The sequence below is a fragment of the Macaca fascicularis genome, chromosome 4 (assembly GCF_037993035.2).
Source record: "Macaca fascicularis isolate 582-1 chromosome 4, T2T-MFA8v1.1".
Lineage (NCBI taxonomy): Eukaryota > Metazoa > Chordata > Mammalia > Primates > Cercopithecidae > Macaca > Macaca fascicularis.
This window is the reverse complement of record NC_088378.1, coordinates 16256731-16274943: the sequence shown is the minus strand read 5'-3', so window position 1 is coordinate 16274943 and position 18213 is coordinate 16256731. Positions and strand designations below refer to the sequence as shown.

Genomic DNA, 18213 nt, shown 5'->3' with positions numbered 1-18213 from the left:
TCTTCCAAAAGAAAATAGACACTAATTTGTGGAGAGCCCATTCAGCTCTCACAGGCCTCTAAATAGCACAGGTGTTAGAATTACTAAGGATAACGATTACATTAACCAGGAGCAAAACTAAAAATGCATCATTCTGCTTTCATACTTGAAAATATCTGCCTTTTGATATCATAAAGAGGCTAATTTTGCCCAGTCCTTTGAAATTTCAAAGAAAGATTCAGTAAAAACAAATAAATAACAGGACTCCCTGGAGCCATGATCAAATATTTCCACCTAAAGGAAACAATCTTAAAGAGCTCACCCTTCAGTACACTCAAACTTCTCTTGAACCACTTAACAACTCCATTCCAGGGAGTCCTCCAAAGTTCCACAACACCAGACCCAAGCTACCCAGGACATGTGCTCTAGCAGGGCATGCCCAGGGCTTCCAGATAGATGATTGAAAAATATAATTCTTCCAGGTGGACAAGGCCCAGCAGGAACGTAGTGTGCCAGGTTTCCCTGCCAGCCCTCCTCGCCCTCTCGGCGGGGGGTCAGATGACTCAACACAGCCCTGTTCCTGCCTCCCTTTGCTTCCCATCTCCCACATTATAAGAGATCAGAGCCAAGTTATCCTTCACCCAAGGTCATAATCTCAGATTGGGGAGTGGTAAGTGGATAATGACAGGCTCTCATAGTGAACTCTCCTCCTAAACTTGGCACATCATAAAGATTTCATCTTGCATGCGGTCCAATCTAGGCACTGGCTGCTGGACTGTTGACAAAGAGTTGAGATGAAATCCAGCCTTAGCAGAGAGCAGTGGATGGATTATCAGTATATTTTGTGAGCTCCCAATAGTATATATGTCTCCAGTTTGCTGTCCTTGTCCAAACCACCCAAATCACCAAGTGTTTATTGAGCAATTAATGTACGCAAGGCATTGTGAGAGATGCTTCCAAAACTGGTCAAATATCAGAGTCTTTGGGGAGCTTTTAAAAAATGCAGATCCTTCACAATTTTTCTGTAAATCTAAAATTATTCTGAAACACAAAAGTTGTATTTTAAAATGCAGATCCTTTGGTTTCACTGAATCAGAAGCTCCCCAGAAGACTGTAATATGGTCATTTAGAGAGCTCAGAAACTACCATTTAAGAGGCTACTAAGATAACGAACATTAAGACCCTCACTACTCTTATCCGCTACTATTATAAAGAAAACCCTGCAGTAATGCAAAACTGCAACACATTCATGGGTCATCAGATCAATTTTACGGTCATGACCAGGATATGCTTTTAAATACAATAGGGAAGTTTAAGGTACATTATTATTTTGTGAATCTTTTATCTGAGATACATATATATGGATATCTATATCTATCTTCATATCTACACCAATACAGATATAGATACCAATCCATGTACTGCATCACAATGAAAACATGTATGTTTTACTTTGGGACAAAGGCTAAAAATGTGAAATTAAATGGTCTAAATCAAATGCTTCCTACTGCAATCTTAGTGCCTTTCCCTCTCTTGTTTTCTAGTGGAAACTAAGAAGCTTACCATCAACCACAAACTCCCCATTATAAAATTATAAATTGATCTTCTCTTAGCCTTATTTCTCTAACTCGGAAACGTGGCATTTCCTTGCCTTTTTTTCATAGACAAATGTTGTTATTCTTTATTAAACTTCCTCCAAATGGGGTTTATTAAATTTTAGTTTTAAAGTGTGAACTGATGATTTTTTTTTTTAATACTATGAATGGTGTTTAGTGACTCTTTCTTTACAGAGTAAAAAGCAAGAGGAAACAGGTTTGCATAGCAATCAGAGGGACTTCAGCCAGATATAATGAAAATTTCCTGGTCGCTAGGGAAGTGCAAACTACAATGGGTCAATGGGGGTGTGTGATGTGAAATCTCGGACTCTGTAAGTCTGTGGAAACAAAGCAGATTCTTATCTGTCTGGAATTCTTTAGACGTAAACTTGTCTGATGGGCGGGGAGCGGATTTCCAGGCCCATGATGCCATTTCTGCCCTTCATCACTGAGACATTCCAAAGAAATACCAAATGCATATACACAGCCCAGTCGCATAAACCAACAATGTGTCTCAAATGGCACACAAGTGACATCTGGGGAGGGCAGCTATGATTGTGCAGGTCAATTGGTGCATGACAGGATAGTTTAACATCCTCAAAAGCCACTTAGCACCTCTCAGTCTCATGAGCTCTTTGCTAGGACGAGGGAAAGTCATGTGTTCCTCGCAGCATTATGAAGACAAATGAAATACATATATGAACAGCACCCACACAGGACTTGACAAGTGTAAGAACTCATTAACTTCCTTATCCCTCCCTTTAACATGTTAGCATCTGAAGAAACAGATGTTTTTAAGAGCTGAAGTTCATGAAAGACTCAGCTCTAAGTTGCTGTACTATAGCTAATGATTTCTGAAACGAGAAGTCTTTATTTATAGGGAGCATGACCTCACCCTGACTAATACTTAATTGTGGTCTTGTTTTGTTCTGTTTATACTGAAAGAAAACATTAGCATTTTTTTCTCCCTTACTGTTACCTAAAACCTTCTTATTCTTCCTTGCAATGATAAGACAGTGTTAAAGGCATTTCTCTTGTCCTGAAAAGTAAAAGAAGAGGAAAAAAGTTATGTAACAAAGAAGATTGTATATACATCATCTATCACTGAATGGTAGTATAAATAGTTTATTTTAGTATGTTTTGTATATATCATTTAGTATATTCATTTTAGAAATGTTTAGATTGTTTAATAATCATGTCTCTGATTTCTTCTCGGAAAATATTGACCAAAATCAGTCTTTTCAATAATCAAAATGATTTGGTGTGTCTGTTGCAGAAATGCAATGCTGGATTCTTTCGCACCCTGTCGGGGGAATGTGTGCCCTGCGACTGTAATGGCAATTCCAACGAGTGTTTGGACGGCTCAGGATTCTGTGTGGTAAGTTGGGGCACCTATAACGCTTCACATACCTCACTGGGCATTTGCATCTTGGGTGAAGATAAAATATTCTTCGGATGTTTGTGCTACATAGGAACAAACTGCTAATCAAGTGCTTTTGTTCACCCTTCAACTTTTCCTGTGAAACACCTCATATAAACTACTTCTGATTTTAAGGGGCCACCAAGGCATATGCATGAGTGTGCACATGCACCCGGAGGCTCCTGCCCCACCACCCTCACCAGCTGGTTGCCTACTGTAGGCCAATGGTGGTGGGATTGAAAATAATACGCAGAGGAGGAACCCATACATTCAAATTCCTCTGTAATCATATAATTTGCCATATGTTTGGCTTCATTCCACATAAAGCAGGAGAATGAAACAGTTGTTGTCTCGCCTATTTCAGAACCTAAAATAACCAGGTCTATAGATCAAAATTAGTTTTTAAAAAAGAAATTTAAATTTGAACCCAATAGCTGATGAAAATGAAAGCTTTGCCCTTGTGGTCTTTGCAAGTCTGTGTTTAAGCCCCCAGGAGACTTTATTTTTTTCCTTAACTGAAATGAATTCTCCAATAGACTGTTCTTCATTGAAGCATGATAGAGCCTTGTGCGGAAGATTGAGAAGTCTTCCAGCAGAAAAGTACTTGCTACGTATTTCCCATTTTTAATGAATGGACTGACAACTTAAGTGAAAATGGGTGTTGAAATATTTACTGGAAGTGGCTTCAGTGGAAGTCATAGAGGGCATTTATAAGGACTTATGCTCAAATAGCATGTTGTCCTTTGTGAGCTGTATGATACAGCAGAAAAATTCTTCAAGTTCCTATCTGGCCAAAAAGAGGCTTTCCAAAACTACAAGGGTATTTTTGCATGAACTATAAGAATACTTATTTAAATGCACTCAACATTTGCATAATTGTCCCTATTAGATAATTTTTATTATAAATGGCCTCTAAGGTGTGTACATGAAAGTGCTATTTTATTCACACATTAAGATGCAAATGCAAATGTTTTTATTAATCCTTAACCCTAGAAGTTGCCATTTTTCTAGGGACAGAGAATTAAGTGACAAAATACTAATGTTGCTATCTCTTTGTAGTGTTTATTTAGTCCTGATATTTGTTCTGCCTTCCCCCATCTTCTTAAATAAGCATCACAACCAGGATGTCCTCTGTCGCAGTGTAGGCATCTGCAGCTGCCAAAGTCTACCCCTTTCTAATGCTTCCAGCTCCGGTTTCCTGTTATTTTAATCCCAGTGACATTTGGGGGGAAAAAATCCCATGGATACACTTGAACTAATAATGTACATCTCTGATAATTTGACCAATTAAAGGTTGTTTGTTATCTGATTTATCAAAATATAAAGTAGTGGAGACTGTCAGGCACATCAGCGGCTATCAGGCAGTCAATATTATGAAAGACTGAGATAAATTAAAAAGGGAAGAACTCCCTCCTGCTGGTGCCTATTGAAACCAATGACTAAACCACTCTTTTTACAATGACATTGTCAGAATGGGAATGGCCATGGTTTTATCTCTGACCTAGTGGTGAGCTTCTGAGAGGGACAAACATCATGTGATTCCCTCCAACGTCTTGTGACATAACAGGTTCTAATAAATGTTTAGGGATGGGCTAGCATATACACATTTACATGCACACTCAGTGAAACCTTCCTGCAATTACTTTGTTCCAACACAGAAAATTAATACAGAAAGAAATAACCATTTTATTCATCTTAATGATGGTTCCTCCACCTCATCCTGTCCAGAGAAAAATATCTTTTTTCCCTTATTAATGTAATATATGTTCAGTGTAAGAAAACAAACAAAAAATATAGATACATTAGTATAATTGCCCTGTTAAACAGATTATTTTAAATATAAATGGCTTGAAGTACAAAGTAAAAATCGCATTCCTATCCCCCAGAGCTACACATATAGATGTATTTTTATAAATATAATTTAGAAAGAAAACAGATATAGGGACTAAGCACGGTGGCTCACACCTGTAATCCCAGCACTTTGGGAGGCCAAGGCAGGAGGATCACTTGAGTTTAGGAGTTCAAGACCAGCCTGGGCAATATAATGGGATCCCATTTGTACAATAAATAAACAAAAGAAAAAAGATATATTTATATTTAATTAAATGTAAGTGAAGGAGCAGAAAATGCTTACACATGAATGTTGGAAGAATTTTTTATTTTTACTTAGTTGCAAACATGTTAAGTCCGTGGTGTCACACTGGAATCAAACTCATTTTTTTCTGTTTCCTTTGGTGCCCCTATCCCAGCTTACTGACGGAGAAGACCCAGGTTTTTCAGCTTCTGCCCTATTGTTCATTCTCAGCTCTCAGGGAGCCAGAGAAGCCAGGGCTCCAACATGAGCACTTGTTGTAGCTCACTCTCATCACCAGTGTTTCAATCAGTTCTTGCAGGTTGCCTGACTTACCTCATTTCTCTCATTTCCTGTAAGCAACCAAAAATAAAAGGCCTTCTTTTATCTCATTTTGTCTTATTTTGCTTTTCTTTTGAAGGCCTATAAGACCTCTGGATCTGCCTTATCCACCTTCAATTACTTCTTTTTTTTTTTTTTTTTTTTTTGAGACGGAGTCTTGCTCTGTCACCCAGGCTGGAGTGCAGTGGCCGGATCTCAGCTCACTGCAAGCTCCGCCTCCCGGGTTCACGCCATTCTCCTGCCTCAGCCTCCCGAGTAGCTGGGACTACAGGCGCCCGCCACCTCGCCCGGCTATTTTTTTGTATTTTTTAGTAGAGACGGGGTTTCACCGTGTTAGCCGGGATCGTCTCTCGATCTCCTGACCTCGTGATCCGCCCGTCTCGGCCTCCCAAAGTGCTGGGATTACAGGCTTGAGCCACCGCGCCCGGCCTCAATTACTTCTAATTCTTCCTCAATTCCAATGTCCAAGGTCAATTTGACCTTAAAATTTATAGACTGATTTTAACTAAGCTTTTGGTAAAGCTGAACTAAGCCATTCGGCCACAAAATATAGAGTAGACAAAATTATGCTACCATTTTACACATGTCAAGCCAGCAAAGAGTTTTTATTTACTAGTGGAACACTGATCTTTCAAATACAGAATAGTGGCTAAGTGAAAATAAAACAGCTTAGAAATCGACTATGTTTTGAGTGTCTTTCCAATGAGCCACTCTGCATCTTATGAGAACTGGAACACATTGGACAGGATTCTCAGCTGAGTCAGCTCGGTGGGGCCCCAAAGGCAGGCAACTCTAGTGGATATGGCTGGCTCTCTAGGAAGGTTCTAGAAGGAGGCACAAGATAAGAATTGAGGGGAAGAAACAAGTGGAAGCAGATAGGTGGCTGGTGGCAGAAATGCCTGGCCACAGGTAATCCGTATTTCATCCCAGCCCTAGAGGCTTAAGTACATAGAACCAGAAGGAGCTCTAACTAAGGTTAGTTACCATCTAAAGAAAGAGTGTCATTAGGATGTCATTAGGAGGGTCAAAGAATGTCTTTTGTCATTAGGAAAGAGCCAGGAGCCCAATGGCCAGAACTAGAATGGGACAAACCTGACCTGAAGTTCACCAAAGGCACAGGGCTCCTCATTTTCCTTTTGATTAAGAATTAATTTGTCCATTAATTTAATTCATCCAAATGAACTTCCAACCTACCCTAAGCACAATGAGAAGGGAAGTAATCCAGTATATTGGAGGCTAATTGTTTCTTATTAGTCTCAGAGCTTAATTAAAACCCTATTCAGGAAAGCAAAGATATTACATCTTAGTTTCTGCAGACATTAGCATTTTCATGATTTTTGAACTCTATTTTATTACTGTGTAAGGCAGAAATCAACCATATAAGTCCCTGTTAAGACTAAGGATGTGTGATCAATAAACCAGCATATTCATTAGGTGTCCAAGAACAGGAAGAAACTGATTGTAGAGGCTTCTTGTTCCTGTTTTTCTTGCAACTATAAAATTGGTATCTAGATCAAGTGCATAATCCTTTCATAAAAACTTTGACAATTTTTCCATCTGTTGCAAACCTGGAAAAACCTGAAATTTTGGAAAGCGTCATCAGTTTGGTTCCATGATAACTGAAGTTCTGAAACAAAGTCAGAAAGTTTCATGTCCAAGGAATTCTAAGTTTGGACAGCTCAATGGAGTCCCCTGTTGCTGTGTGCCCAACAACATAAGAATATGACAGAAACTGGCCGGGCATGGTGGCTCAAGCCTATAATCCCAGCACTTTGGGAGGCTGAGGCGGGAGGATCACCTGAGGTCAGGAGTTCGAGACCATCCTGGCCAACATGGCGAAACCCTGTCTCTACTAAAAATACAAAAATTAACTGGGCATGGTGGTGGGCTCCTGCAATCCCAGCTACTTTGGAGGCTGAGCACAAGAATTGCTTGAACCCAGGAGGTGGAGGTTGCAGTGAGCCAAGATCGTACCACTGCATTGTAGCCTGGGGAACAGAGCAAGACTCCATTTAAAATAAATAAATATATATATATGACAGAAACTGAATGCAGGTAATGAGTTGTCTATACATGGTTCATCATTTCTCTCCCAACCTGAACTTGGTCCTCCCCATATAGTCCCACCTGAGTTGGTAACAGCATTACTCTGCTGGTCCCCCATGCTTAGACACTCCAAGCGCTCCACTGATCTCCTTTTTTTCTCCCCAGCTATCAATTTCACATCATATCCTACCAATTCAAACTAGGAGAGAGCCTGCTCTCATCTATCCCTTCCCACTGCCTTGATTCACAGCCACAACTTCCCTGACCGCCGATACGGCTTCTCAACCACTCATTGTCTGTCTCCTGCTCCAGGCTCTCCTTCCTCTACTCTCCCTCCCACACAGCAATGGAGACGTCTTTCAAAAACATAACCCAATCAAGGCATCCCTCTTGCCAAAATCCTCCTGGAGTTTCTCCTCCAGCCACACTGAGCACACTGCCACCTAAACATACTTTGTTCTTTCACTCTCTTGTGCCTGAACTTGTTTCCCCGTTTTCTACCTGAGATTTCTTTTTTTTTTTTTTTTTTTTTTTGAGACGGAGTCTCACGCTGTTGCCCAGGCTGGACTGCAGTGGCGCGATCTCGGCTCACTGCAAGCTCCGCCTCCCGGGTTCCCGCCATTCTCCTGCCTCAGCCTCCTGAGTAGCTGAGATTTCTTGAAGGATAACTTCAAGGCTTAGTTCAAATGTCACCACCTCCATTAAGCCTTCTCCAACTTTCTCAGGAAGAGCTAAAAGCTGTCTTTCCCTCATCTTTGTCCCATAGCAGGTGTGTACTTTCTGCATACCTCAGACATAGCCCTTCACACACTGTATTATTCTTTGTTGACCTCTCTGTTTCCTTCACAAGTCTGTGAGTTACTCAAAGGCAGGAACCAGGTCTTCTTCATTTTAATAACAGATACAGCCCATTGTCTATTATCTCCGCTTAATTAAGGTTTGTTAAATGAATGAATAGGTTACTAAAATAACAAGCTACCCTAACTGCAAAAATCTTTAATTTCGTAATTTATGAGATACTTGGGTCACTTCTTTATGGCAGTAAGATGTACTGTCTTATGCTAGAAACTCAGGCTCAGGCCCAACCCTGTATGTAACTAGCAAACAGTGCTGCCAATATTAGGTATTTTTATTTAGACCTTTGCTTATCAGAGTGCAATCCAGACCAGCTGCATTGATGATATTTGGGAACTTGTTAGAAATGCAGACCCTCAGGATGCAAACATCCTGACTCACAATCTGCATTTTCACCAGATCTCCAGCAGATTCACGTGCACATTGAAGTTGGGTAAGTATTGATCTACATAGAGAGCAGTTCACAAACCTTATAATATCATAAACCTTTACACTGTTAAGGATTATTAAAGATACCAGAGAGCTTTTTTTTATGTGGACTATATCTACCAATATTTACTACATTTGAAATTTAAACTGAAAAAATTTGTAATCCTTATACATTCATTTTAAAATAGCAATAATATACCAATTGCATGTTAAGACAATATGTTTTTTATCAAACATAAACATATTTTACAAGTTGAAAATATGTTTAATGTCTGGCTTAATAGAAGAAGATGGATTCTGCCATCTGCTTCTGCATCAGCCTGTGTGATATCTTGTGTTGTGTAACCTCTACACAATTTCACCTTACACATATGAGAAAATGAGAATGCAAAATATAAGAAAAATCTTAGTATTATTTAGAAACAGTTTTGACCTCCCTGGGCATACTTTGAGATCCATGGATCTAGTCTTGCATAAAGCATGCTGACAAACACAAGAAGGCAAACCGGATTCTTTTGAACCTTCTTCCTACATTATTCTGGTCCTGTGACCAAGTAGATGAGAGACATAATTTCTCATGTTGGGGAGGCACAATTGGTGTCCAAATGGCATTCCAAACACTTACCTGCAATCGATTATCTAGATACAGCTTTCTTAACCACTGGTTAAAAGTTCAGAATGCTAATTTCATTTTTAAGTGGAGTCAGTTTATTAAAAAAGAAACTTTTCCTCCTGTATTAATCCATGCTCACACTGCTATAAAGTCATACCTAACTGCTGTGCCTATGGAGTAGCCATTCTTTATTTCTATACTTTGCTAATAAACTTGCTTTCGCTTTACTCTTTGGATTAAAAAAAAAAAGACATACCTGAGACTGGGTAATTTATAAAGAAGAGAGGATTAATTGGCTCACTTTTCTGTGGGCTGTACAGGCTTCTGCTTCTGAGGAGGTCTCAGGAAACTTACAATCCATGATGGAAGACAGAGGGGAAGCAGGCACATCTTCACATGGCCTGCGACGGGGGCAGGGGAAAGAGAGAGAGAGTGCACAAAGGGGGAGGTGCTACACACTTTCAAACAACCAGATCTCATGAGAACTCTATCACAAGGCAGCACTAGGGGAATCGTGCTAAACCATTAGAAATCACCCCGATGATCCAATCACCTCACACCAGGCCCCACCTCCAACATTGGAGATTACAGTTCAACATGAGATTTGAGTGGGGACCCAGAGCCAAACCATATCACCTCACAACAACATACTTTTTTATTGTTGTCATTTTTGTTTTCTGTTTGTTAAATGCCAGAGCACTGAAGGTAAAACAGAAGACAGTTTGCAATCTCAAAGTAAAAAATTATCAGAACTGGAAGAAACTTGAAAGGTCATCTAGTCTAAATCGTCACTGTGCAGATAAGGGAACAGAAACCCAAGAAGATCAGGAGACTTGTTCAAAGCTGACCAGCTAGAAAGTGGAAGAGCTAGGGTCCTTTTCTCCCTGCCTCCAGCACTCTGTCTGCCAATCTCCCAGAATGTGCATCGAAGCCTTTTAGGGAATTTCATAATAAACCTTTTGAAAGAAGGCAGATAAGGAAAGTTCATACTTGCATGCTGAGCATTTAGAGGGCAAGAGAAATTTGGTGGCTTTGCTCTTGAGGGTCATTGCTTCCCATGGCTGCCATGGCAGAATTAAAGCCCTGACAAGGAATCTAAAGCATCTCTCAAGCCATAAGGGGACAGAATTGGGAATTAGCTCATTTTTGCAGCATAATAGTCACTTTGGGCACAAAGAATGGCCTAACATCTTACAATGGGCCTGTTTTCTTCTGGACAGCGGGGCTTCATCTGTCCAACAAGAACTCAGACAAATTTAACCCCAGCCTACAAGCAGTCCTGCCAGATCGTGTATGGCTTAGGTTCATGGTAGTTGGGTAAGGCTCATTGGTTTTTCCTGGGATGAGAGATTGCCACAATTTTGTATTAGCTTTGGGTGTGTATTAATTTCCTTCATTTGCTCCAGACACAAATTCGTTAATTCACCTTTTTCCCTTTTCCTTCATTTTTCCCCAATAAATATTTCTGAAGGCTGACTTAGCACAAGACACAGTATTATGAACTGTGAGGGAAATATGTTACCATCCTGTTGTCTGCATATCACACTTTATTTTTCAGTGTTTCTCATTGATCTCTTAAGCAGTCTGAACTAGCCCCTAAATTCTATTCTGCAGACATAATTTTAATCAGGGTCTAAAGATTGCTCATACCTGATGGCTGATCAAATGCGTGAAGAACATTCAACCGGGATAGCTAGTTGCCCTTATTAAGATTCTTCCCCTTTGACTAATGTATTGATATTATATTTCACTTGAAGCTCAAAGTGTTAGTAACACCGATGCTTTCTAATGCATTCATTTTACAACTGTTTAAGTCTTTTCTTCAGCAATACTGGAGAAGCAGTATAATATGGAAACTAACAATTTCACTTCTGGAGCCAGATTTCCTGAATTCAAATCTCGCTTTGGACACCTACATCTGACCTTGGGCAATTTACTTAATCTCTCTGGGCCTCCATCTCTTCATATGTAAAATGGCGGAGGGTGGGATGGCGGGGGAAATAGGAGCCTATTTCAGGATTGTTGTGAGAATTAAGTCAGTTAATCCATATAAAATGTTTAGAGCAGAGCCTTGCTATTCTTTTATTCTGAACCTCAAATAAAGCATAAAGGCCAAAATAAGGAACTCAGAGTTCAGCCTACTGCTATTCCATCTTGCTTTCCCAAGGTTCCTCCACTGTTTTTAAAAAGTTGTTCTGTTGAAGCTCGTATGCATCTGTGTGACTAAGGCAACTGCTCAAATAGGAGGGTGCTTCTTCAATGGCATTCTAATTCTAACAGTATAATTTTCCACTGCAACCCCAATTCAACCTTTATACACTCTGATGAAGGTAAAGATGAAAATGTAGAGCTAATAGCTTTGCCTTGAACCATCTAGTACAATCCCATAGAAGAAAGCTGTTTGTGTGTTAACTCACTGCCCCTTGTAGAAATTAATCCATCAGTTTGACAGTTACTGAGTGCCTACTTCATTCGAGTTAATGGCAATACGGTGCTAAAAGACACAGAGTTGGAGAGGGGTGATGAGGCTGAGAATAGATAATAGCACTACAATGTGGGTGGTGGAAAAGAAGGAAGGATTCTGAAAGGGAGAATTAGGATTTACTTTCAAGAGATTTTGCAGCCTAGTGTGATCTTGAATGATGAATGGCATTCCAGACAGAAGGGTCAGCCTGCTTTGTGCTTTTACTCCTATAATCCTTACTACAAGTGGAAAAATAGTGCAAAACAAAAACAACAAAAAAAACCTCCTTACTGTTTCTTATATGTCACTATCCAAGATACCAACCCATGAGCAGAATGCTCTTTATGTACCTTCTACTCCATTTATACTACAATCTGACACATTTTATCCTTCCAAGACCATAAATCCTTATTGTTCCCGTTGTCATGGGTAAATACCAGAAGGATGTTTTTGGGTTGGTTGGTTGGTTGGTTGGTTGGTTGGTTGGTTTCTCATTTCATATTCATTCAAAGTCAATAAGCTGATATTTCTGGAACATCCAGGATTTGATCATTCTGATTATCACTCTGAATTGAAATGAGTAACTGATGAATAATCTCCTCTGCACACAAACTCCAGAGTCCCTAGGCTGCTAGCACACACACAAAAGACCAGGAAAAATTCATTCACCACTTACCCACACTTTCTGGCATTGACAGGGGCCTGAGTGACTCCTCGTACTAATTAGTACTGCCACACACTGTCTGTGCTATCTGACCTGACGTCCCTTTTGCTTGAAAAAATATTGCATGATGCTTAGGTTTGCTGTCTCTAAAATTTCTTTTGCATCCTCATCAATCTTCTTGTCTTTTGTCTCATAGCATTGCCAGCGGAACACAACAGGAGAGCACTGTGAAAAATGTCTGGATGGTTATATCGGAGATTCCATCAGGGGAGCACCCCGATTCTGCCAGCTGTGCCCCTGTCCCCTGCCCCATTTGGCCAAGTAAGTCCTAAAGGAGGATGGTCTCTTCTAATGATCAGTCTATGTATTTTTTTATTTTGTTTTGTTTTGCCTTATCCAGAGTTCTGAAGCTTCTCCATAGGCAAAACCTCATATTGAGATGAGACTGGAAAAGATAGAGAAAAGGTTTCTCATCTAAATACACCACCTGGAAAACTTAAGCACTTACAATATAGATGATAGCTCTGTTCCCAAAATATTGGGGTACCTCATAAGGTCAATAAAGTCTCTTAAGTTTTATAAGCAAGGATAGTCTCATCTTTTCTTGACTATCCCTTGACCTAGAGCAATCACAACTGGTAATACCAACAGACTCATCATAATATCATATTTTCAGTACTATTGCCTCTTATGATTTTCATAAAGGAAACATTTCCCTGCATATGGCTTTTCACTCAGAATTAGAACACAGATCAACAGAATGCATGCTTTAGGCCAATCAGCTCACAGAAGATTTACAGGAACACTTTCTGGCTATATTTTGACCTGAGTGAGAAGTTAAAGGAAAGAGACATACATTTTAATGGAAATAATGGAATGTTTCCATAAATCCAGTAATGAAGTCATCACTGGCCATTTTACTCTCTTTAAAATGACAGAGTATGGAATTTAACAGGTATAGTGATACATGGTTTTCCAAATAACCAATTCTCTGACACAAACTGGGTGTCCTACAACCAATTCGGTTCTGACACTAAGTTTCCACAGTCAGCACAGATCCCATAGGTTAAGAAATCAGTTCCACAAGATTGCCCCCATTACAAATGTCAGCCAAAAATGGGGTCCCCACGCTAGTTCACACTTCTTCCCAGAAGACCGCAAATTTGGGAAGGATCCCTCAACCTCTCCCCAGGTTTGACAATTCATTAAGATGACTCACAGAGTTTAGAAAAGTGCTATGAAGGTTACAACTCCAAAAGAGCTACATGAAAGTGATGCATAGAGCAGGATATGGAGAGGTGGGAGCGAAGAAGGAGAGCGTGCAGAGACTCCATGTTCTCTGCTGGAGCACTGCACTCTCAGCACCTCCATGTGTCACCATCCAGAAGCCCCCCAAGCCTTGTTGCTCAGGAGTTTTTAATCAAAGTTTCATGTCCTAGGTATGATTGGTCAAATCATTGGCCATTGGAAACTGAACTCAATCTCCAGCCTCTCTCTCCTCCCTAGAGGTTGGGGGTGGGGAGGGTTGAAATTCCCAACGTCTAATTACATGTTTATGTTTGGTTCCTTGGTGGTTCCTCTGGTCGTGGGCTCCCATTCTGAAGATATCTAGGGATCCACTGTGAGTCACCTCATTAGCATAAACTCAGATATGGTTAAAAGGTGGCTGTTATGAATAACAAAAGACAGTCTTTTCCCTCAGGAAATTCCAAGAATTACAGGAGTTCTGTGCCAGGAACCAGAGACAAAGGCTAAATACTGTGTTGTTTTTTTTTTATTATGCCACAAGTGGAAAGAGTAGCCAATCTAGGTTCATATTCATATTTTGACACATAATACCTGTGTGATCTCAGGCAAGTTACTTTCTCCCTAGATCTCCCTTTCCATGGGATTTGAAGTCAAGAAGCCTGGGTTCAGATCTTGGCTCCATTCCTTGGTTCATTTACCAGCCCCATATCTCAGATTTTCTCTTAGTACAGTAAGTCAAACTAGAAAGTACGGATCTGCATCATAGAGTTGTGAGGACTGGACGAGGATATGTGAGGAGCATTTGGGTTGGTGCCCTGAACGTGGAAAGGTATGAGGTAGATGTTGCCTTTCTTGAACACATACCGCTGTATTTTTACTGACACTTAGATTTTTCTTACTCAATGCCTAGCACTGTTCTAAGTGTTTGGATGTAATATTTATGTAATTGATAGCTGTTTTAAAGATTAAATGATACGCATCAAATGACTTTTAAAAATCTGAATGCTTACTACACACACACACTCACTCATATTCACACACTTACTGATAAACAGAAAAGAAAAAGAGAGATGGCAATCCGATTCCCCCGAAGTTTTTTCCTTACCTGAACACCAGTATCAACTAACATTTTACCTAATAGCTTGTGATGTATTCAAATACTACGACAAGTCTAACAGTCAGAGCAGTCAGACGTTTTTCAGCCCCATCCTTCTTTAGAAACTATTAAACCGCCTCAGACCTTGCTCTGTAATTTTTCATGTCTCATAGTATTAATAACGTGTGCAAAATGGATGGTACTCACAGTGAGGGTAGAAAATGCAAACATTAACTGTTCTGTTATTTTCACTCAAGTATGTCCTGATTTATGAGCTCCCTTCACTCCGTCTTGGTATAGTTTTTCATTGTTCATTAATATTCGGCTCTCAAGCATTAGTATTAATCACATCTGGTGAGATATTTAGCACAGTTCTCTTGCCATGGTGTATTTTGTTCAGACAGTAGCAGATGAATTAGGCAGGCAATCTCAGATGGTTCTTTCTAATTATGTTGTTCCACTTTTGCACTTTTCACCCTATTTGCATGACAAGACTTTCTTATCTAAATTACCTGGTCTTAGGATATGAGACCTTTAGAACATCATTCCCTATGGACTGAGAAGCCTTGTCTACATGCAATCATATATTTATTGAGCACTTATTATACACTAGTATAAAAACTGGTATTCAGTACTTTTTATGTGCCAGTCATGCACTAGTCGCTGGTGACACAGCAGTGAATAAAACAGTCAAAAAATCTCATCTTTATTGAGATAGGTCAAAATACAGCAGTGTTTTGAAACTCCTACAGCAAATGACCCTTTACCTTTTGAATCACATTATCCAGTATGTTCGCTGAGCAAGAAGCATTTCTGAATGCTGTTAACTCTTTAAGAAATGAAGTCAAAAGTTGCCAACTGTGAAGTGAGTCTCCTTTCCTGAAAGAGGAAACCGTTTCCAAAGGCGTCAAGGCACCATGTCTGCCCATGATTTTTCTCTGTGTAAGTGGATCCAGGGTTCAAAGAAGCACTGAAGGGACTTAGAGAATGTGCTCTAAAGTTGGGTACATATTCACAAATATGAAAACTCAAGTCTCTAATAGTACAGATTCAAGGCTGAAAAACCTACTGAAAATGAAAATGAAATCAAAAGTATGTCACCTATAAGTAAATATTATGTCGGTGTAGGGAGGAATTAGTAAGGGTGTGAGAGACCAAGGGATTTTACAGATTTTTCTCTGTAGTGACAACAGCTCTACTTCTTGAATCCCTTGCAGGGGAATCTGGCTGCAAAAAAGGAGAGGAGGGGTTAGTCTGTGATCATGGAACAGAACAAATTTTCTTGGGTTCTAAAAAGTTCTAACCTTTAATCTGGCCTTATTATTAACTTAGTTAGCTAATCTCAAATACTAATTAAATATCTTATCAAAAATCAAATGCCCATTGCCTCTTTCAGCTTTTTAAGGAATTCATATTGCTACTTTCTATAGAAATGGAAATTCCCGGACTTTTCAGAAAGGTGTCTAGTTTAGACTCTGAATTACACTTTGAAACATTCATGAAGCTGAGCCCACAGACGCAGGACTTGGATTTCCAGTTACAAGAAAGCAAGGAAATAATGCTTGAGGGGGTTAAGCAAACAAACAAAGGGCTGAGTCTATTTTTCTCTAAGTTCCTAAGGATTTTCTAAGAGCAAAAGACACCCTTCCACTGGAAATGGGCACCACAGTGGTTACAGTGGCTGAGAGAGACGCAGTGTTTTCCCTCCCCTAGCCAAAACCAGACAAAACATAAACAATCAATGCTGATGAGAAACAAAAATGAACCCTTGAGGGCTGGCCCTGCCTGCCGCTGAGTCTGCCTTCACCACAGAGACCAGTGGTCATGCCTTTGTTCCCAGGGACGATTTGCATAATGTCCGTGTATTTATCTGGGGGTTGGCCAGACGTCCTCCATCTCTACCAGTAGCTATGGAAATTGCTCCAATTAAGGAAAATGTCATCTGTTTGAAACAGCAGGACATCAGCTACAGGCGGATGACTCCAGATGCCCCTAGCAGATGTTGCATCCTTCAAGCGTGGGCGGGCTGCTGGGTGGAACACCTTCAAAGAAAGATGGAAGTGGGGGTTCCTGCTCTGGACTCTTAACTGACTGTGGTTCTTTAAGTAGGCTAAGAAATCAGAACAAGCACAATAAAGGGTAAAAGGGGAAAGAAATGTAATTTTGTTGGAATGTTTTTATCAAACTGTTAGAGAAAATAAATTGTGGGTGTTGCCTTTCACTGAGAAGCACATACTGTTTTCTGACTGATTTTAGAAGTGTCTTCAAATAAATAAACACATCTGTTTGCTTTCCTCCAAACACCATTAGGGTAAGAAATGCTGATACATAAAGGAACAAGAGAGCAACGGGTCACACTTTATTGGTTGTACAGTACCAAAGCCAAAGCTAATTTAAAAGTCCTTAAAATTTTACACACACACACACACACACACACACACACACACACACCCCTATGCCCCACACAATTCATGTGTCTATGAAGAATTTTCCAAACACGTGGAGACCATAACCCCATTTCCCTTGCCTTAATAATGAGGAGACTTATTTATTCCACTAAACCAATATTTTTGTTACTTTTTTGTCCTGTGTCCTAATTTTTATTACCTTTAAAAAAAAAAGGAAGAAGAAGGAAGAGAGAGGGTTCCATGGGATAAAATCCTTTTATGGTGGGTCCTATGTTTTGCTACAGTACTTGACTGGGACTTTCATCAGCTCAGCCAGTCTCAGCACCCTCATTGCCAATGTCTAAAGTACACATGAAAGAAATTAAAATTCTGTGGAGATTATGTAGTTTAGAACTGGTTCCTTCCCTTTAAAACTGGACAAGTTCTAGTGCAGAAAAAAAGGGGAAACTTTTAAATGACTACACAGACAGTGATGGAAATAAAAGGGGATTCTCCTATAAATCCAAAATTGCAGGTAGAATTTGATTATTTCCAGCTTTGGAATACATGTTTTGGACTTGTGCTTGAAATATACATATAGGACCTGGGAAACGGCCCCACCAACGAGTGACATTTTCTTTTGGGGCCTGCTGGCCTAACCTTTCCCGCAAGGTAAATGCATGCAAGTTTACATAAAGAAAATGATTACACCCATTAGAACTTAAATGGGACCATCATAGAGGTAATCCGATAAACAGTTAAGACAGTCTCTTCGGTGTTGTATGGAATTGACATCTAATATTTGCTTCCAATTTTAGTTTTGCAGAATCCTGCTATAGGAAAAATGGAGCTGTTCGGTGCATTTGTAAAGAAAATTATGCTGGACCTAACTGTGAAAGGTAAGCCAATAAAATTCTCTATTTTCCGTGTAGGTCAAAGGAAGCTTTCTGTTTCTCACACTCAACAGCTCTGCCATACTCCCATTTGGCTGGTCCTGAAGGAGA

At 39.9% G+C, this 18213-nt stretch overlaps 1 protein-coding gene across 5 annotated transcripts in view; it reads left to right on the top strand.

Moving 5' to 3' along the window:
- LAMA4 (laminin subunit alpha 4) overlaps positions 1-18213 on the top strand; it is a 149172-nt gene that overhangs the window by 34741 nt on the left and 96218 nt on the right. For 4 of the 5 annotated variants that reach the window (XR_012433362.1, XM_065543230.1, XM_005551624.4 and 1 more), the window contains exons 3-5: positions 2851-2952; positions 12675-12799; positions 18028-18108. Coding sequence is in view for 3 of the 5 variants with exons in the window: in XM_065543230.1 (XP_065399302.1) it covers positions 2851-2952; positions 12675-12799; positions 18028-18108 (308 nt within the window). In the remaining 2 variants the exon portion in view is untranslated. Of the gene's footprint in view, positions 1-2850; positions 2953-12674; positions 12800-18027; positions 18109-18213 lie in introns of those variants that run through there. The other variant, XM_065543231.2, reaches the window with a different exon arrangement.